Source organism: Lactuca sativa, chromosome 4 (genome assembly GCF_002870075.4).
Source record: "Lactuca sativa cultivar Salinas chromosome 4, Lsat_Salinas_v11, whole genome shotgun sequence".
NCBI classification, from domain to species: Eukaryota; Viridiplantae; Streptophyta; class Magnoliopsida; order Asterales; family Asteraceae; genus Lactuca; species Lactuca sativa.
In genome coordinates, this window is record NC_056626.2 from 218,797,711 (window position 1) to 218,819,009 (window position 21,299).

Below are 21,299 nucleotides of genomic sequence, written 5' to 3' on the forward strand. Positions count from 1 at the left end.
TGAGATTTTGCGGATGTCACAAGTGACTTTATGGTTGATGAAGATAACCTAATTCTGGATATAGAAGTAGACATGGAGAATTTTCACATGAGTATAGACACAGATGCAGAGTACTTAGGGAGTGAGTATAAGTTTCATGAGGGTAATGATGTTCAAGAGGAAGTAGAGGATATAGAGGTTATTAACAATGATGAATGGGATTTTATGGGTAAAGACTCAGACAATGATAGGAAAAGAAGGGAGATCATCAAACAGTTAGGCAAGGAGAGAGTGTGTTCTCATGGTGAAGTGCACAAGGTGGCCTTCCATGTAGGACAAAAATATAACTCAAAAAAAGAACTAAAGGAAAAATTGATAGGCATGCATTGGAGACTAGAAGAAATATTTGTTTTACAAAAAATGACAAACATAGGTTGACATCTGTTTGTAAGGGAACTATGGTAGTCAATGCAAGTGGGGTTGGTGGACCTACCACAAAAAGGTAAAGGGCAAAGAAGTAATTGAAGAAAAGGCCAAGTGTACTTGGAGACTCCACGCATATAGGGCAAATGATAATGAGTACTGGTTTGTAAAGACATATAATCACAATCACATCTGCCTTTAGTCCCAAAAAATCAAATCTTGCACTGCCACCTTCATTTCCAAACAGATTATGGATCAGATTGAATCAAATCCTGGAGTGCCAATTCGTGCAATTCAAGAGGAGCTACAGAGGAAGTATGAGGTTAGTATTTCGGGTGACAAAGTTTTTAAGGCTAAATCTCTCGCAACAAAAATGGTGGTCGGAGACTGTACTAAACAGTATGCAGTTTTAAGAGATTATGTGTTAGAGTTACAAGCAACAAATGTGGATACGACTGTAAAAATTCAAGTGGAGTCTAAGACTAACTGTAACAACTCAACCAGGCAATTCAAAAGGATGTATGTGTGCTTAGGAGCTTTAAAGAAAGGGTTTAAGATTGAGATGAGGGATTTTTTTGGGTTTGGATGGTGCATTCATGAAAGGACCATTCCCAGGTCAGATTCTTACAGCTGTTGGGGTTGATTCCAGCAATGGAATCTATCCCCTAGCATATGCAATTGTGGAGAGTGAGAACACCGATAGCTGGAAATGGTTTTGGGAATGTCTTGGAGATGACTTGGACATGCATGCTAACTCAAACTTCGCATTTATCAGTGACAGACAGAAGGTACTTTTATGGTTAACATATTTTGGTAGACAACTAACTTATGCTTATATACTAATTTAGCTATTTCCTTCATGTAAATAGGGTCTCATACCTGCTATTGCACACATATTTCCTTGTGCTGAACATAGATATTGTCTAAGGCATATCTATGAGAATATGAGAAAAGTATGGAGGAGTACGGAGTACAAGGAGCATTTGTGGAATTGTGCTAAAGCCACAACCATCCCGGAGTTTGAAACACTGATGAGAGAGTTCATATCCTATGACGTGGAAGCATATGCATGGTTTATGAAAATCCCTCCCCATCATTGGGCTAGAAGCCATTTCTCAGGTAATTACTTATTTGTATAATTTTATATATTTTCATTATTTCCCATTGATTTTACTTACCAACATGTATTATATAATAACAGGCAGGGCAATGTCAGATATGATGTTGAATCATTTGTGTTAAGTTTTCAACAGTAAGCTCGTAAAAGGAAGGGATAAACCAATAATAACCTATTTGGAGTTCATAAGGGAATATCTTATGAAAAGAGTTTGTAATGTGATGAAGGTGATAAACAAGTGCACAGGTCCACTAACACCTACTGGTGAAAGGTTGTTACAGGCAAACATATCAAGTGCTTTACAATACACTGCAAGATGGAATGGAGTGAGTAAATACCAGGTTAAAGGGCCATGGCATGATCAACATGTTGTGGACATGGGGCAGATGACTTGCAGCTATAGGAAATGGGAGTTGACAGGCATGCCTTGCAAGCATGCAATTGCAACAATCAATGAAATGGCAGACTGTAACACCCTGTTCTGGATTATTTTGTGATTTAAGGCCCATGGGCCTTAATCCAAGTATGATAAGGTTTTGAGGCGTTGAAAGAGAAAGGTTATGCCCTTTTGGGATGTATATGAGGTAGGTTGTGTAATAAAAGAGTTCGGTTTGTGCTTTAGAGCCCAGATGTATTGTTAAGGCGCTGGTTCGGGCTTTTCATGAATTTTGGATTTGAGTTTTAGTGGGATTCAGGAGGAATAAAGTTGATAGAAGTATAGGGCTTCTCGTTAGCTTTACGTGGATATAAGGATCGTCGGAAACGGACTTATAACGAAGAAGTTATGGCCTTCAGAAGTTTTGTGGTTTAGCCGAGTACGTCGGGCGTAATTTGGAGTACGTTGGGCGTACTGACCAGGGAGGGTCGCGAATGTTCTTCAGAGTACGCTGGGTGTACCATATGAACGATGGGCGTACGCCAAACAGACCTGAACGCTATTTTAGGGTCTTGGACCCTATTTAAGGTCCTTATCTCATAACCTAACCCTAATACCTTCAGCCTCCATCCCTCTAAACCCTAGAAATCGACCCTAAGCCTCCATTTGAGTGATTCTTTAGCATTTTGGTGATTTAGTGAGTTTTTGGTGCATATTGTGGAAGAAGGAGTTTCTTGAGGAAGCATTGCTTGGCTTGGAGCTTGTGGATCTAAGCCCTAATCATGTTGATCTAGCTCCAGAAAGCATAAAGTTTGAATCTTGGTGGTTTTCTCATATGGATCTAGTGGGGTGATAACTTATTATGTTTGGCCTTTGAAGAAGAAGGAGCTTTGAAAGAGAATAGCTTGAGCATCTAGCTTTTGGATCTATGATCTACTCTTGTTGGTGCATCTTCCAGAGGTATCAAGTTTGAAACTTGCTTATTGTTGTACTAGTTTTGTTTTGGGTCCATTTTTGGGATTTTTGGTACCAAAAATTGAAGCTTTATGAGTTTTTAAGCTCCATAGCCTAATATATGTCCCTTTAAGTGTTTCTAATGGAATGGATTCATAAAAATGAGTCCTTGGATGTTGGAATCAAACCATGCATGAGATATGAGAATTTTGGGTAGTAAAGAGTGAGAGTTTTTGTGTTTGGGACTTAATCAGCCATGCAAAGGCTTAAAGTCACGAACTTTATTGAGTGTGAGCCTTTATGGAATCTAGATCTAAGAGTATAGCTATGGTCTTAACTGATTAATACCAAAAGAGTTGAAAAGGTAAATCTGGGCGTACGCTGAGCGTATATCTAGTACACCCCGCGTACTAGGTTGGTGTCCCCGATCAGGATTTGTGTACGATGGAGTACGCTGAGCGTACCAAGGGAGGTACGACCCGCGTAACCCCACTGCAGACTTTTTAGGCTGAGTCTTATACTGGGCCTTAAGTGTTGGGCCTGGAGTTCGTGCTTGTTGTGCTAGAGATTTGGACCAGAGGAATATGTATATGCGCCTTGGGCCCTTGAGTTGGGCTTGCCTCTTGGACTTGAGAGTTGGGCCTCGGTAGAGTCCATTTATTATTGGGCCTTGGTGGGCCCAATGGGTTTTGGGGTTATTTATGGACTAGTTAGTGGACTACCTTTAGACCTAGAGAATGAGGGTTGGGACTTAGATCCTAATTTGAGATCATTGTAGATATGGCTCAGAGGTAGAGGCTGGTGCACAACGGCGACATTTGTAGGAGTCGTTCATCGTTCGAGCTGAGTCTTCTCACTATACGTTACCTAGAGTGGTATTTATGTGCTGACCGGAGGGTCTGATGTGTTATGTATGAGATTTGGGCTATGTATTATATGTATGCTATATGATTGTACAGACCGGACCGGAGGGTCCAACGATACAGACCGGGCCGAAGGGCCCAACGAACTATGACCAGACCAGAGGGTCCAACGAGCTATGACTGGACCAGAAGGTCCAACGAGCTACGTGACTGGAGGTTCGTACTGTAGCCTCGAGTGGCGTATGTGTTGTGTGCGGTATTTTGGGGAACTCACTAAGCTTCGTGCTTATCGTGTTATGTGTTATGTGTTTCAGGTTCTTATCAGGATCGCGGGAAGGCGGCGGCTCGATTGTACACAACAGAGAAAAGAGTCACGAATGGGGATCCTGGATTTTGATAATGTTTTGAAAACTTTTTTGACTATTAAATGGTGTTTATTTAAAATGACATGTGTTTTATGAAATTAAAAATGAAAATTTTGTTTCAAAATTTACGGTGTTACAAGTTGGTATAAGAGCCTTGGTTTGAGGGATTCGGATACACCTTCGGGTATGTCTGGACTCAAACTGAGGAGTTGATAAAAGTTTTCAAAAGGAACGGTTTTTCTAAAAATGAGTAAGAGAATTTTAAGAGAAAGAGGAAACGAGCAGTGTGTACAATCAGCCAGCGCCCGAACGGTGATGTCCCAAAATACCCTTACGTTGTGTGTTATGAATAATATGTGATATGTTATGCATGCTAGAGATTAGGCTAGGTACTTCATATTTTATGGCTAGAGTGGCCTGATTTGTGATGCCTTAGCCTAGGAGTTACTGTTATCTATGAGTTGCTTTTGAGTATGTGCGGAGTATGAGTATCCAACAGGAATCCTTTTAGAGAGGGGTCTAAGTAGAGGAGTAATCTAGGAGAGATACCTACATGATCAGTTGAGGAGCCTACTGAGAAGATAGTCGGATACCCGCGAGGGGTGGAGTTGCTTGAGCTCGGTGATATCTTTTGAGTACGAGTGTAGCAAGCGGAGTTGTAACCTAGAGTGGTGATACGTGTTGATAGAGATTATTCGATGCCCGAATGTTGCTTGCTTCGTGCTTTGTGGAACTCTCGACGATGGGAGTCAGCTACTAAGTGAATATGACGATATTCAGGAGGTAGACGGTTGGCATCATTAGGAGTTCTTCAGCAGTTGATGGCAGGGAAGTGTGAGCACCTAGAAAGAGCCTAGGGGTGACCGTGGTCAGATAAGTGCGCTGACAGGGTAGAGCTTTTCGCTAGGGAGCGAACACATGTAACGGGATGGACGAACGATAAAGTTGAGTAACTACTTAGGAAATCTGGGATGGTCTGTGTGGAAAGTATGGGTAGATATGGTAGGTAGTATGGGCTCGTACTACTGAAAGCAGAGGACCCATACTTGATGTAGGGAGTATTCTGGAGATTTTAAGTAGCAGATTAAGTGGTGAAGTCATGGTTCGAGTACCATGACTGGTAGCAGGTTGAGAAGTGATTTCATGGTTCGAGTACCATGATTGGCAGCAGGTTGATAAGTGATGTCACGGTTCGAGTACCATGCTTTGTAGCGGATTGAGAAGAGATGACATGGTTCGAGCACCATAATTTATATCAGACCAAAGGGTGGTCACTTGGTTCGAGTACCATGATCGTGGTGGGTGGTTAGTGTTACCGGTTCTACCAGTTATTCCGTAATGTTTGGTTATATTGAGATCAAATATGAAAGGTTATGGGGGATAGAGGGCCAATTTGAATGAATTTCGATGGACCATACCTTGAGAGGGAAATCGAGTTAGTTCCCGAGGAATTTTTGGTGAGATGTCATTTGGAGTCGCAAGACTCAAGGATAAGTAGAGGTGGTGTTTTTTTTTAGGATTGCGGTCTGAGCTGAGCAGTCGGCCGATAGCAGAGATGCCACTTTATATGACTAGAGTTGTGCTATTTTTTGTGAGAAGCAGGAGGGATAGTGAGCTTCCGGTTTCAGAGTTGGAGGTAGACGCAGTGGGGTAGCAAGGGGTTGTGACCTTTTCACCAGAGTATTTGGGTAATATGTTTGCTGCGAGGTATTCTTATCCCATGAGAGAGTCGTTAGTGGGACTAAGATAGATAAGAACAAAGAGGTGCTTTATTGAGGGTGATGTATCATTTTTTTTGGCAGTTCCCGGTGGCTAAGAGGAGTATATCGGGGCGGTGGCCACGTGGTCTACGTTGTGTATCGACAATGAGAGTGAGGTCTATTGATTTTATGAGTATTTCCGATTTGGGAAAACGGGTCGAGGAGTCAAAGTCAAGGTGTGTGATTGTGCATCATTTCCAGACCGAGAGTCAGATCTAATTCGAAGCAGTGAGGTACCCGACGGTGTGTCGGTTTGAGGCTTCGAGATGAACAGAGGTAGTCACGCTGGGAGGATTCTGAGATTTTTGGTCAAAGTTGAGATATGTGGAGTTTCTTGGCTTCCATCGGGAAGATCATTAAAGCGATTATGTGACACGTTCCAAGAGTCAAGTGTGATATACCTGGTGAAACAGTCTATGGAATAGATTGTTGGTATACCAATTGGTGACGGTTCGAACCCTAAGTGGGGGAGAACTAGGTATCCTATTGAGAGGATCAGCAATCCATTAAAGTGTGGTTATAGGATTGGTTATGAAGATTTGCGGTGCGGACACATGAAACCTGGGTATTTGGTGAAAGAGGTGAGGTTCGATGCAAGATGATGTATGTGTATGTGCTTACGAAAGGGTGAGTGAATCCTCGAGGAGATGGGGTCGATGAGTTTAGGGTGCAATAGCTGAGATTTACGGGTACAGGTATAGATTGTGATCTATACTTCAGGAGGGGCAGTTGTGGATTTTTCAACCAATTTCAGAGTCGGAATGAGTAGTTTCGCTTGGGTGGTGATCAATAGAGGATACAGCTTCGGAATTTAGTCAACGTGTTTTCAGTCGTTGATCTTTCCTCCGTGTTTCAATGTGTGAGATGGGAATATTCTGAGGTTCCGAGTGCTTGAGTGGAAGAGGGTATCAGGATACTACGGGGAGCCGAAGTCCTCACTAGTCACTAGTCAGCAATATTGTGTCGTGATACTGCGGGGAGCCACAGTATTCGCTGGTTAGCGAGAGAGTGTGGTGATACTGCGGGGAGCCGTAGTATCTACCAACCATCGAGATGATGTGGCGATACTGCAGGGAGCCGTAGTATTTGCCAAGCAGTGAGGGAGCATTGTGAAACTGCGGGGAGCCATAGCTTTCACTGGTCAGTGAGTGAGCATTGTGGAACTGCGGGGAGCCGTAGTTTTCACTAGCCAGAGCATGACGCAGAGGAGTTCCTAGGCTTGGGTAGCCTTATCAGTGAGTCTGTGGGAATCTGGTAGACAGGACTTGGGCGAGACTGAGGTCTCCCTAATGGTCGGGATTCGTTGTATTCTGAGATAAGGTGTGGTTATCACATTCAGAAGGAATTAGATGTAGTGATGTACGCGAAAGTTGCGAGTCATGGGTTATGAGTTGAGAGCTTCATTGGGACGAGTGATTCCAATTTCGCGTTGAGCCAGACTCTTGAGTTTGATTTGGCTCTAGTGGTGTAATGTGAAGGCAAGATGAGATTCCGAGCTTAGAGGTGGATTCCTTTTGAGGGGTATTGTGTGTCATCTGATGTTTTAGACCTGTGTGTGACAGTTCGTTTGTATGGGACGGAACGCGAGACGTATGAAGCTAATGAGTAGTAGACGACAGGGGTTGAGGGTGAGACGATTTCAGTTGGGATTGTAGTATTCACTTGCGATAAAGCGAACTTTGTGACTTGTGTGTCACGATGGGCCGAGATAGTTATTGAGAGAAGGAAGCCGGTAAGTCGTTTTATTGGGTGTGCAGTGGGTAGCCCTTGAAGGTCCAACTGTAGAGTCGGGAGTTGACCTGGTGTTTAGTGTCGGATGGAACATTTGAGAGGAACTGGGGCTTATGATTCAGGGTGCCAGAGGATCGTTTCGAGTCAGCTTGACCGCTTTCGTGTGTCCGAGGATAGAGTTTTGAGGATCATTCCATCAGAAGAGTTATGATAGTTGTTCAGGTAGTGGGTCCTGATGGGTTTTGAGCATTCTAACACTTCCTAAGTGTACATGTAACCCTAATAACCTTGGATCTATGTTTTTCTAATTCTCATGCAAAGTTGATTTCCAAGGTTATGATCCTATCTAGCATACATGGGGAACAATTTTAACTTGAATGAAAGATAGAACTACATACCTTGTTGTTGATTTTGATCCTTGAAACCTTGTGAGCCTAGCACCTCAAGTATGATGCCTCAAATGCTTCACACAACACCAAATGCTATGGAGTAAACTTGGAGAGAAAGGATAACACTCTAAAATCGGCTCTAGCCCTCAAGCATGCATGTGTAGCCGATTTTGGGAGAAACATGAGCTTTATATATTGTTGACAGATCTAGGGTTACACCATGTAAACCCTAATGTGTCATGACTCTTCATTTCCATGACCCATGGGTTTGTAAATCCCATGGAGCCTCCATGGAGCATCCAATGGGTTAACCCAACTTGATTACCAATGGAGCCCCTTAGCCCACTATATAAGTTATGGATGATTTACATAATCAACCCATATATTTAATTAGTTACAATTTGATCACTTAATTAATTCTAGATTAATTCTTGATCAAACTAATTAAATAATATTATTAATATAATAGAAATTATAATATATTAATAAACCATAAGAGTAATATTTCTCTCATTTAGTCTATCCAATTGCATGGTGCCATGCAACACAAATGGACCATGCCGGGTCGGGTCAAGTACATACCAAAAATAGTTATGGACTTAGACATCTTATCCAACAGTCTCCCATTTGGATAAGTCTAATAACTATAACTGCAAGTATGACTTCAGGAACCGATCGACAATCGTAGCTCTTTTCAAGGTTCTCGGAACTGAGAAGATGATGGTACGCCATTTCAGATAAGGGATCATATAATCCTCTGTTCTAGATATCAGCCGGACAAACACATGGAACATGGTCTTGCTTATTGTCCAGCAGTTTGTTTCCCGATTTCCGATTTGTTTGACATAGAACTTAATTGAACACATCAACTTAGTTCTGACCGGGCCCGATACATGGGTCAAAACAACATCATCGAGGGGCCCAGATATCAGCTTCTAATCCAATGCGTTTTCACACGATCAATGCATAACTAACTCATAGTTAACAAGTCATATCTCTAGGTTTGAAGACTTATATGATATTACTGTCTCGCGATCACTCGAGATAAATTCCATGAAGTGATACCAGCGATCGTGGGTTGAATCCAATACTCAGAACTTATGAGCACTCATGAGTGTTGAGGCCATGTCCAACACCTTAGACCTCTACAACCAACTCATGACAGTCTTAATTCATATCTACTCCTGACATATAACCGACTGTGGATAATTTGAATAATATGTAAAAACACAACATAAATATTCGAGAAGTCAAAACATGCAAAAAAAAATAATAGTAAACGATTGACAAAAGATAGCAACACTTTACTCATAAATAAACACACCTTTTATTCATCATCAAATGTCAATTAGATTTTACATATTTCAGAATTATCTAACTACTAAAACTAATATCATCATTCAGGCTTATGCTCCTTGCATGTTGGAGATGCTTAACCCTACCCAGTCCCTTTGTGAGGGGATCTGACGGGTTCTCATCTGATGATACCCTCTTTTCCACGAGGAGTCCTTCTATACGATGTCTAATGAAATGATATTTTCTGTCAATGTGTCTGGATCTCCCGTGATCCCTTGGTTCCTTTCATAAGGAAACTGCACTTTCACTATCACAGAAAATTTCTATGGGATCCGATATAGCTGGTACAACTCCAAGGTCTCCAATGAAGTTCTTTAGCCATATAGCCTCTTTTGCCGCCTCGCTTGCCGCTATATACTCTGATTCGCAAGTTGAATCAGCCACTGTCTCCTGCTTGGAACTTTTCCAAGAGATTGCTCCTCTATTTAAGGTAAAGACCCAGCCCGAATGAGAGCGGAAATTATCCCTATCAGTATGGAAGCTAGCATCACTATACCCTACAACTCTCAAGTCATCACTCCCACCAAGGGTAAGGACCCAATCCTTAGTCCTCCATAGGTACTTGAGAATGTTCTTTACCGCTGTCCAGTGAGCCTTACCAGGGTTCCCCTGATACCTGCTAACCATGCTTAACGCAAAGGCTACATCAAGACAATTACAGGTCATATCATACATGATCGAGCCTACTGCCGAAGCATAAGGTACCCGACTCATTTCTGCTATCTCAACCTCAGTACTCGGGCTCTGAGTCTTACTCAGTCTAGTGTTACTCTGGATGGGTAACTCTCCTTTCTTGGAATCTTGCATGCTGAATCTATTCAGCACCTTATCCAAGTATGTACTCTGACTAAGTCCAATTAGTCTTTTACTCCGGTCTCTCAAGATCCTTATCCCTAGAATATAGGCAATTTCTCCTAGGTCCTTCATAGCAAAACACTTCCCAATCCAGGACTTAACTTCTTGCAGAGTTGGGATGTCATTTCCTATGAGTAGTATGTCATCCACATACAATACCAAAAAGCTAACTATACTCCCACTAGCCTTGAAATATACACAAGATTCATCTTCACTTCTCGAAAAGCCAAACTCTTTGACTTTCTCATCAAAGCAAAGATTCCATCTGCGAGGTGCTTGCTTTAATCCATAAATGGATTTCTCAAGCTTACACACTCTATTAGGGTACTCTGTGCTGACAAAACCCTCTGGCTGATTCATGTAAACATCTTCAGCCAACTTTGCATTAAGGAAAGCAGTTTTGACATCCATTTGCCATATTTCATAGTCATGAAATGCGGCAATGGCTAACAATACCCTAATAGACTTAATCTTGGCTACTGGTGAAAAGGTCTCATCATAGTCAACTCCTGGAGTTTGAGAAAAGCCCTTTGCAACCAGTCGTGCCTTATAGGTGTGTACATTACCATCCATGTCGGTCTTCTTCTTGAAGATCCATTTGCACCCAACTGTCTTACGACCTGGTACATTGTCAACCAAGTCGCAGACCTGATTGTCATACATGGACTGTATCTCGCTATCCATTGCCTCTTGCCATTTAGCAGACTCGGGGCCTGCCATGGCTTACGCATAGCTGTTAGGTTCATCCAGACTTACCAGTGTCTCACCTTTTGCAGTAATATGGAAACCATAGTAATGCTCAGGTGCATTCCTAACCCTTGTGGAACGCCTCAGAGGTACATTTGGAGGTATAATTGGATCAACAGGAGGTTCCTCCTCAAGTGGACTGCTAGGGTTTGAGGCTCCTTCACCACTTGACTCTTGAAGTTCTTCAAGGTCAATTTGCCTCCCACTGTTTCCTTGGCTTATGAACTCTCTTTCTCAAAAGACAGCCCTCCTTACTACAAAGAACACATTCTCACTAGGTCTGTAGAAGAGGTAACCAAAGGATTTTTGTGGGTAGCCGATGAAAATACACCTCTCACTTCGAGGTTCAAGCTTGTCGCGAGTCTCGCGTCTCACGAAAGCCTTGCAACCCCAAACCTTGATGTGGGCTAGACTAGGAACTTTTCCAGTCCACATCTCATGAGGTGTTTTGGCAACCTTCTTTGTAGGGACCAGATTAAGGATATGGGCGGCAGTCTCTAAGGCATACCCCCAAAATGAGATTGGTAGCGAAGCTCAACTCATCATGGAATGAACAATGTCCAACAAGGTTCGATTATGCCTCTCAGCTACACCATTCAACTGTGGTGTCCTAGGAGGTGTCAATTGTGAGACAACCCCACATTCCCTTAGATAGTCGAGGAGCTCTGTACTAAGATACTCACCACCATGATCGGATCGAAGCATCTTAATGTTCCTGCCCAATTGATTCTCGACTTCCTGTTTAAACTCTTTAAACCTTTCAAAAATCTCTGACTTATGCTTGATTAAATATACATATCCATATCTACTGTAATCATCAGTAAAGGTCAAATAATAACGATTAGCATCCCTTGTGGCATGTTTGAAGGGTCCACACACATCCGTGTGTACAAGATCCAACAAACCTTCACCCCTCTCACAAGAACCAGTGAAGGGTGACTTTGTCATTTTTCCAAGTAAGCATGATTCACAACTATCATCTGACTTTATGTCAAATGATTCCAAAACTCCATCCTTTTGGAGTTGGCCTAAGGCCTATGCGTTTCTTGCTTATATGTCCAAGACGACAATGCCATAATGATGCTTTATCCAAGTTATTATCATTAGTAGAACCAATACACAATACATTATTTCCTAAATTATCTACAACAGACACAACTTCATACACACCATCACAAGGTAATGCTTTAAAATAAAACACATTATTAAAGAAAGCATTTATTCCACCAATTTCATTATCAAAGGAAAAGGTAAAACCTTGTTTATACAAAGCATGAAAGGAAATAACATTTCTTGCCATTTTTGGCGAATAACAACATTTATTCAAATCTAAAGTAAATCCGCTACTAAGCAACAAAGTATAAACTCCAATCTTGGTGACAGGTGAAACTTTCCTATTCCCCATGATCAAGTTTATCTTTCCATGCTCCACATTCTCACTTCTTCTTAGTCCCTGCAACTCAGAACAAATATGAATACCGCAACCGGTATCAAGGACCCAAGAGTTAGAATAGAGTGAATTATTAGATGATATAGTGTAAATACCTGCATGGTTGGGTTTCAGTTTCCCATCCTTCAAATCTTGCAGGTACTTTGGGTAGTTTCGCTTCCGGTGCGACTTTTCATGGCAATAGAAGCATTCAACCTCTTTGGGATCAGAAGAAGGTGTAACGAAACCTTTCTTGGTTCCGCTAGAAGAGGAGCCATCAAGGGTCTTCCCCTTGGTACCCTTCGAGGGAGTCTTCCTCTTCTTCCCTTTCCCTTTCCCAATTGCCAGGATAGTTGTGGAGTTTGGAGTAGGAGTAGAAGTGGTAACAACCGACTTACCTTTAATACCTGATTCTGCGGTCTTAAGGAGTCCCTAAAGTTTGCTAAGTGTAACTTCCTCCTTGTTCATGTGGTATGTCATGCGGAATTGATCATAACACGAAGGTAAGGAGTGCAAAATAATATCTATTTCTAACTCCTCAGGAAAGTTCACATTCAACTTCATCAATCGGTCCACATACCTTTGCATTTTCTGCATGTGGCTTGTGATGGGTTCACCATCTTTCATTCGGGTTGTTATCATAGAGCATATGATTTCATATCGCTCTTGAGGAGCACTCTGATGGTAGCGGTACATCAAATCCCGGTGCATCTCAAAAGGATAGTAGTCCTCATAGGACTTCTGGAGCTCGGCTGTCATGGTGGCCATCATGATGCATGCCACTTTTGTAGCATCTCTTTCATGTACCTCATATTCAGCAAACTCTTCAGGAGTAGCAGTTGGCTCAGGCACCTTGAGCTCCTTGTCAAGAACATATTCCTTGTTCTCGTAACGAGTGACCATCCTGATGTTTCTAATCCAGTCAGTAAAGTTGGATCCATCAAAGATGACTCTCCCACAAAGGTTCATGAGAGAGAAGGAGCCATTAGGATTTGAGCTAGGAGTAGCATTATTGGAAGACATCTGAAAAGAAGAAAACAAGTTTAGTTTAGATATAGGGATAGTCCTTAATAAAACACCCAAATGTATTATTAAGGCTAGGATCCAATCACAATATGTTATAGCTTTAGAAGAGGGATGCCGTAATCCGAACTATAACATAAAGGTAGGTGAATGACGATTCACCAATTTCCACCATGAAAACGAAATATAAATTATTAGGTTTTATTTGGTTTTTAGAAATTCCTAGATTCTTTGAGATTCATTGAACTTTTCAATGACATGTTTCAACCTCGAGTGTGCCCTTTATGTTTTGTGACTGGGATACCGAGGATCACAAAACAAGGTGTGAAGTAACCATGCAAATTACTTGGTACCCTTAATGTTTTTCACTTAATCGTTGTGCCGGTAAACCACACGTGCTCCTTCCGACCTCATGAAAACCCTTAAGTCACCCTTTGCCTCCCTTTTTAAGTCCAAGTTAGTGTGCCGGTAAACCACACACGCTCCACCAACGACTTAAACAAGGTGCAAAGTGTAATTTCATGGATTGGCACCTTATTCACATTTTCCTAAAGTAACTAAGATTGGGAATTTAAGAAAACATTTAGTTACTTTATAATAATCATTATACTTTTAATGAGAATTTTTAAGTCATTGTCCTACCCGTTCGGCTAACGACCCTCCACCAGTCAAGGAAGTAGTGGGTGAGAGTGGACACCCATTAATTTGCCATTTTATAGGAAACAACCTTATACCCCCCTTATAGACCGGCTTCGTGAATGAGGCGTACTAACGGTAAGACGACTTTGATCTTATACATACATATATATATATATATATATATATATATATATATATATATTATTAACTTATAATATTATAAGTATAAGGGTTGAATTTTAACTTTTAAAATTCTAAGGGTTGGAACTAAAGTTTTAGTATGACTTTACTTGTTCCAAAACTTGAGGGCAAGTTTTGTAAACTTTCAAAACTTTTCATTTCTTATAACTTATGAAGTTAATTGAGTATTAAAATGAAGACTTTTCATTTTTCTAACTCTTGTGTTCTTTTAATGGTTTTAATTCAAGTGTGACTCTTGGTTTTTCCATAACTTGAGGACAAGTTATGGACTCCATTAAAACACATTATGACCAAGAATTAAACTACCAAGTAGGTTACAAACAATTCCTATGATCATCTAATCTTCATAAGTTCAAGAACATCAATATGAACATTTCAAGAATCATAAATTACTCATAAAACTTGTAATTTTTGATTATAGCCATTGTAAATGGATTAGCATAAAAATTACACCATCTAAAACAAGTTTTATAACACCAAAACAGCTTAGGGTAATGTTTCTAGTCCATTTCCAGCAGCAAAAGTCGAAAAACTGCATTCTGAGGCTCCTACTCGTCGAGTGCACGAACCTACTCGGCGAGTAGGATGAACTTACACATGAACTCGGCGAGTCCCCCCATGGACTCGGCGAGTTCATCAGGCAGATTGCAAGATTTTGAGTTTTTCCAATATTTTGCATCAAGTAACAAACAAACAAGTCTAGGCTCTGATACCACTGATGAGTTTTGAGCATTCTAACACTTCCTAAGTGTATAGGAAACCCTAATAACCTTGGATCTATGTTTGTCTAATTCTCATGCAAAGTTGATTTCCAAGGTTATGATCCTATCTAGCATACATGGGGAACAATTTTAACTTGAATGAAAGATAGGACTACATACCTTGTTGTTGATTTTGATCCTTGAAACCTTGTGAGCCTAGCACCCTAAGTGTGATGCCTCAAATGCTTCACACAACACCAAATGCTATGGAGTAAACTTGGAGAGAAAGTATAACACTCTAAAATCGGCTCTAGCCCTCAAGTATGCATGTGTAGCCGATTTTTGGGAGAAACATGAGCTTTATATAGTGTTGACAGATCTAGGGTTACACCATGTAAACCCTAATGTGTCATGACTCTTCATTTCCATGACCCATGGGTTTGTAACTCCCATGGAGCCTCCATGGAACATCCAATGGGTTAACCCAACTTGATTATCCATGGAGCCCCTTAGCCCACTATATAAGTTATGGATGATTTACATAATCAACCCATATATTTAATTAGTTACAATTTGATCACTTAATTAATTCTAGATTAATTCTTGATCAAACTAATTAAATAATATTACTAATTTATTATAACTTATAATATATTAATAAAACATAAGTGTAATATTTCTCTCATTTAGTCTATCCAATTGCATGGTGCCATGCAACCCAAATGGACCATGCCGGGTTGGGTCAAGTACATACCAGAAATAGTTATGGACTTAGACATCTTATCCAACAGGTCCTTAGTGGGATATGAGCTTTCCATCCCTTTTGAGTTGCGACCGAGATCGATTAGAGAATTAGAATTGGTAGAGTATTCTTAGAGTATGTTATTCGATGAGCGATTAACATGATGATATTGCGAGGGTGGTCTTGCAGGGAGACAGACCAGTAGAGTTTTCAAGTTCTAGAGAGGCAGATTGAGTACCGCAACGGCAGAAGGGTCTGTCCTTCTTCGGGGTCGAGAGTTCCTGTTGGGTTTAGGTGTTTTTGGAAGAGATTTTTGTATGATATGGGGTTCTTTCTATGGTGCTTCCTGAATCATTAGGTTCGACCTATGTGTTGATAAGGAGCGATTTCGAGAGCGAAATCTATTTCAAGTGGGGGAGAATTGTAACACCCTGTTCTGGATTATTTTGTGATTTAAAGCCCGTGGGCCTTAATCCGAGAATGAGAAGGTTTTGAGGCGTTGAAAGAGAAACGTTATGCCCTTTTGGGATGTATGTGAGGTAGGTTGTGTGATAAAAGAGTTCGGTTTGTGCTTTAGAGCCCAGATGTATTGTTAAGGCGCTGGTTCGGGCTTTTCATGAATTTTGGATTTGAGTTCGAGTGGGATTCAGGAGGAATAAAGTTGATAGAAGTGTAGGGCTTCTCGTTAGCTTTACGTGGATATAAGGGTTGTCGGAAACGGACTTATAACGAAGAAGTTATGGCCTTCAGAAGTTTTGTGGTTTAGCCGAGTACGCTAGGCGTATTGACCAGGGAGGGTCGCAAATGTTCTTCAGAGTATGCTGGGCGTACCATATGAACGTTGGGCATACGCCAAACAGAACTGAACATTATTTTAGGGTCTTGGACCCTATTTAAGGTCCTTATCTCATAACCTAACCCTAATACCTTCAGCCTCCATCCCTCTAAACCCTAGAAATCGACCCTAAGCCTCCATTTGAGTGATTCTTGAGCATATTGGTGATTTAGTGAGTTTTTGGTGCATATTGTGGAAGAAGGAGTTTCTTGAGGAAGCATTGCTTGGCTTGGAGCTTGTGGATCTAAGCCCTAATCATGTTGATCTAGCTCCAGAAAACACAAAGTTTGAATCTTGGTGGTTTTCTCATATGGATCTAGTGGGGTGATGACTTATTATGTTTGGCCTTTGAAGAAGAAGGAGCTTTGAAAGAGAATAGCTTGAGCATCTAGCTTTTGGATCTATGATTTACTCTTGTTGGTGCATCTTCCAGAGGTATCAAGTTTGAAACTTGCTTATTGTTGTACTAGTTTTGTTTTGGGTCCATTTTTGGGGTTTTTGGTCCCAAAGATTGAAGCTTTATGAGTTGTTAAGCTCTATAGCCTAATATATGTCCCTTTAAGTGTTTCTAATGGAAAGGATTCATAAAAATGAGTCCTTGGATGTTGGAATCAAACCATGCATGAGATATGAGAATTTTGGGTAGTAAAGAGTGAGAGTTTTTGTGTTTGGGACTTGATCAGCCATGCAAAGGCTTAAAGTCACGAGTTTTATTGAGTGTGAGCCTTTATGGAATCTAGATCTAAGAGTATAGCTATGGTCTTAACTGATTAAGACCAAAAGAGTTGAAAAGGTAAATTTGGGCGTACTCTGAGCGTATATCTAGTATGCCCCGCGTACTAGGTTGGTGTCCCCGATCAGGATTCGTGTACGATGGAGTACGCTGAGCGTACCAAGGGAGGTACGCCCCATGTAACCCCACTGTGTACTTTTTGGGCTGAGTCTTATACTGGGCCTTAAGTGTTGGGCTTGGAGTTTGGGTTTGTTGTGCTAGAGATTTGGACCAGAGGAATATGTATATGTGCCTTGGGCCCTTGAGTTGGGCTTGCCTCTTGGATTTGAGAGTTGGGCCTCGGTAGAGTCCATTTATTATTGGGCCTTGGTGGGCCCAATGGGTTTTGGGGTTATTTATGGACTAGTTAGTGGACTACCTTTAGACCTAGAGAATGAGGGTTGGGACTTAGATCCTAATTTGAGATCATTGTAGATATGGCTCAGAGGTAGAGGCTGGTGCACAACGATGACATTTGTAGGAGTCGTTCATCATTCGAGCTGAGTCTTCTCACTATACGTTACCTAGAGTGATATTTATGTGCTGACCGGAGGGTCTTATGTGTTATGTATGAGATTTGTGCTATGTGTTATATGTATGCTATATGATTATACAGACCGGACCGGAGGGTCCAACGATACAGACCGGGCCGAAGGGCCCAACGAACTATGACCGGACCAGATGGTCCAACGAGCTATGACCAGACCAGAAGGTCCAATGAGCTACGGGACTGGAGGGTCCCGCTGAGACACATCGACCGGAGGGTCGTACTGTAGCCTCGAGTGGCGTATGTGTTGTATGCGGTATTTTGGGGAACTCACTAAGCTTCGTGCTTACCGTGTTATGTGTTATGTGTTTCAGGTTCTTATCAGGATCGCGGGAAGGCGGCGGCTCGATTGTACACACCAGAGAAAAGAGTCACGAATGGGGATCCTGGATTTTGATAATGTTTTGAAAACTTTTTTGACTGTTAAATGGTGTTTATTTAAAATGACATGTGCATAAGGTGTATTGGCTAGAAACATGGAAAAGCATGTACTCTTTCACAGTCGACCCTATCAAAGGAAGGAGCATGTGGCCTAAGAGTGAGTGTCCAACAACCCTTACCCCTCCACCACACTACAAGCAGCCAGGAAGACCAAAAAAGAAAAGGAGGCAGACTGCTGATGAGAAGAGTGTAAGCCAAAGTCAGAAAGAGAACCCACAACAAGGTCAATGTGAAAGTCAGAAGCTAACTAGGAAATTTGTGAGTGTGACATGTAGTAAGTGTAAGAACAAGGGCCATAATGCCAGGACATGCAAGGGTAAGGGGGAATGGAGGTACCAATCAAGCAAATGAAGTTTGAAGTGTTGCAAGGGTAGGCTACTAGATTTTGTGTTTTATTTGTGGTTGTAATAGTTGGTAATGTTTTAAAACTCTAGTTATTAAGTAATATTTATGCCCTTTTGAACTTGGTTATGTAATGGTTATGCACTTTTGAACATGGTTATGCAATAGCTATGTAATTTTGGTACTGCTTAATGGTAATGTTTGGTTTTTGTTTTGTTAAAGCAACTATTGGTAATGTACTTTCTGGTATTCTGTTATGGTTAACATCATAGTCAATATTTAACATTTTCAGCATTGCACCATACACTATTATCATAACCATTTCAACTGAGACAATTTATAACAAAAACTACTGAGACAATTTATAACAAAAACTAACACTTTCATTAAAAAAAGTTACCATTGATAACCAAAAACTAACACTTTCAGCTTACAGTTTATAACAAAAACTAACACTTCCAGCTTACAAAAACCAACACCAAAACACAACATTACACCAATCTTCCAAAAACTACACCCTAACATGTAAGCCCTAATTCCTAAAGTAGATAACCAAAAGAAGCAGAACCCAGCTTATAACCAAATACATTTTGAGTTTTGTTGAATCACGTTGCATATTCCCCAAATCCAGCTCATGCCTGTTGATTGTTCTCAGCAATCCTGGTATTATAGTTGTCGATCTTGGACACATGGGGGGTCAACTCACCCAATAAATCCACATTTTGAATCCTACAATTATACAGAAAAGTGGATGGATTATTAAATCAAAATCGTTGACCTAATTTTGCACATTGTTACCTGTTTAGGGCATGCAAAGAAACGACGACCAGGGTTTAAATCTGTCCAGGAGGTTCGCACAACAACATCTCTTCCACAAAAACACAGTTGTTGCACCATTGTGAGTGAACAAAGAAATCGATCAACCAAGAAAGAGTAAGAGAGAAAGATGCGTTATCTGAATGAAGATGAAAGAGAAGAGAGACGTTGTGGGTTGGGTCTTAAAGGAGTTTTCAAACCACAGCGACCAATAGATGAAAAGACGAAATTACCCTCACATGGAGGGCACGTGCTACACTAAACGGAAGGAAATAGACGGGAGTTAACTCCGGGGACCAAAACCACAAGAATTTTCATGTTTTGGACCAACCATGCAACTTGAAAACATTTTGAACCTTATCCACAATTTTTGGATAACCACAGGGACGAAAAATGCAGTTTTTTCTTTTAACAACTGAAGGACCAACTATACTTAATTTTGAAATCACAAGGACCATCCATGCAACAGTTTCCAACGTTATCCTCAATATGCTACTTTTCTGAAACCATAAGGACCAATCTTGAAATTTTGTCTTTTTTATATAATAAATCGGTTCGTTATAACTTAAAATTATTGGAAATAACTTATTTAAAAAAAACAGTATTAACCCATTTAAAAAAAAATCGTGTTGGATAAACCTAAAGTATAAAAAAATCATTGATCGTACACCTTGACATCAATAATCTTAAAACAATGATGAAATCATATAATGCAATACCTTGCATAGGTCCTAATTTATAGATTGTTCGACTTAATTGGAGATTAAAAAAAAAAAAAAAAAAAAAAAAAAAAAAAAAAAAAAAAAAGGACATGTGCTTAAAGGTAGATAAAGCTTCATAAATGATAACATTTTTATGTAGTAAAATATGTTAAGTTGGGATAAAAGTTGAAATTCATTAAAAAAGTTTAGATTGCAACAAAAGTATCAATACCTATCTCGTTTTCGATTTTCAAAGAAAGAGTAGCCGTCAACTTTATGGAGGACATGTATTTTCTTTGTTGAAATAGGCAAAATAGAACTAAATCTTATATGTAAATATCTTGGACGTATGTTTATAGTACAAGTAAAAGTCAAAAACGTTACAAATACAACCAAACTCATAAAACAAGCAGCTTCAAGACTTAAACAACCAATTTAGTTCCTTTTTTTTGTTCAACCGGATCGGTTTTATGTTGTTTTTTCAGTTGCATGATTCAATAAGTAAAGGATTCGAATAAATAAACTTGTTAAGGTAAAATCCATGAAAACATAAAAAATATATATATGTTGAATTTCATAATATATCATAGCAATAAAGAATTTGAAAATTTAGATCTAACAACACAAATAAATGCAGTGCAATAAAAAAAACCAAAACACCTTAAATATTTAATCAAGTACGTATATGTATCTTTTTTTTTCCTTATTAAGTGATCTATGGGTAAAATATTGATAGATTGATGACGTGGTTGTCTTGATAAAGTGTTGTACCAAGAAATAGAGTTTCTCTTGTTACCATTTTATCTTTATGCATAAAAATAATGCTGAAATAAAAATGTCTTCATATCTAAAAACTATTATGTTTTGTCCCTAAAGTTCGTTAAGTTAATATGAACGAGAGTAAATAACCATTTTATTTTTATGCATAAAATCGGTTAGAAAATTCTTTATTAGTAATTGTTTTAATATGAAGAAATTTGTGATTTATTTTAATAGTGTTTCATAAAATATAACGTTTGCTTTTAATTATATGTCTAATTTTCATTTTATATTTTCCATCTAGCTATATGATATAGTTTTTACCAAACATTATTATTTTATCAGTTACCAGAGCTAGCTGAACAGACAAAATCTAGCTTTTCAAACATTGCACCAAACACAATCTAAGAAACTTGCATATGTTACAAAACCAACG

The 21,299-nt window shown here is 40.0% G+C and overlaps 1 protein-coding gene across 1 annotated transcript; it reads left to right on the forward strand.

Moving 5' to 3' along the window:
* Nucleotides 1-652: 652 nt before the first annotated feature.
* On the forward strand, nt 653-2,016 carry LOC111879680 (uncharacterized). Its single transcript, XM_023876141.1, has 5 exons — nt 653-990; nt 1,052-1,190; nt 1,272-1,521; nt 1,604-1,608; nt 1,747-2,016. The coding sequence occupies exons 1-5, from the start codon at nt 653-655 to the stop codon at nt 2,014-2,016; spliced, it is 1,002 nt and encodes a 333-aa protein (XP_023731909.1).
* Nucleotides 2,017-21,299: the final 19,283 nt, after the last annotated feature.

What these genes read in the sequence shown, in the direction of transcription:
- LOC111879680 (XM_023876141.1), top strand. Translation starts at nt 653, where the DNA reads ATGGATCAGATTGAATCAAATCCTGGAGTGCCAATTCGTGCAATTCAA. An exon ending in GATTTTTTTGGGTTTGGATG is followed by an intron (nt 991 to 1,051) that starts GTGCATTCATGA and finishes GGTTGATTCCAG; the next exon opens with CAATGGAATCTATCCCCTAG. An exon ending in TTATCAGTGACAGACAGAAG is followed by an intron (nt 1,191 to 1,271) that starts GTACTTTTATGG and finishes TCATGTAAATAG; the next exon opens with GGTCTCATACCTGCTATTGC.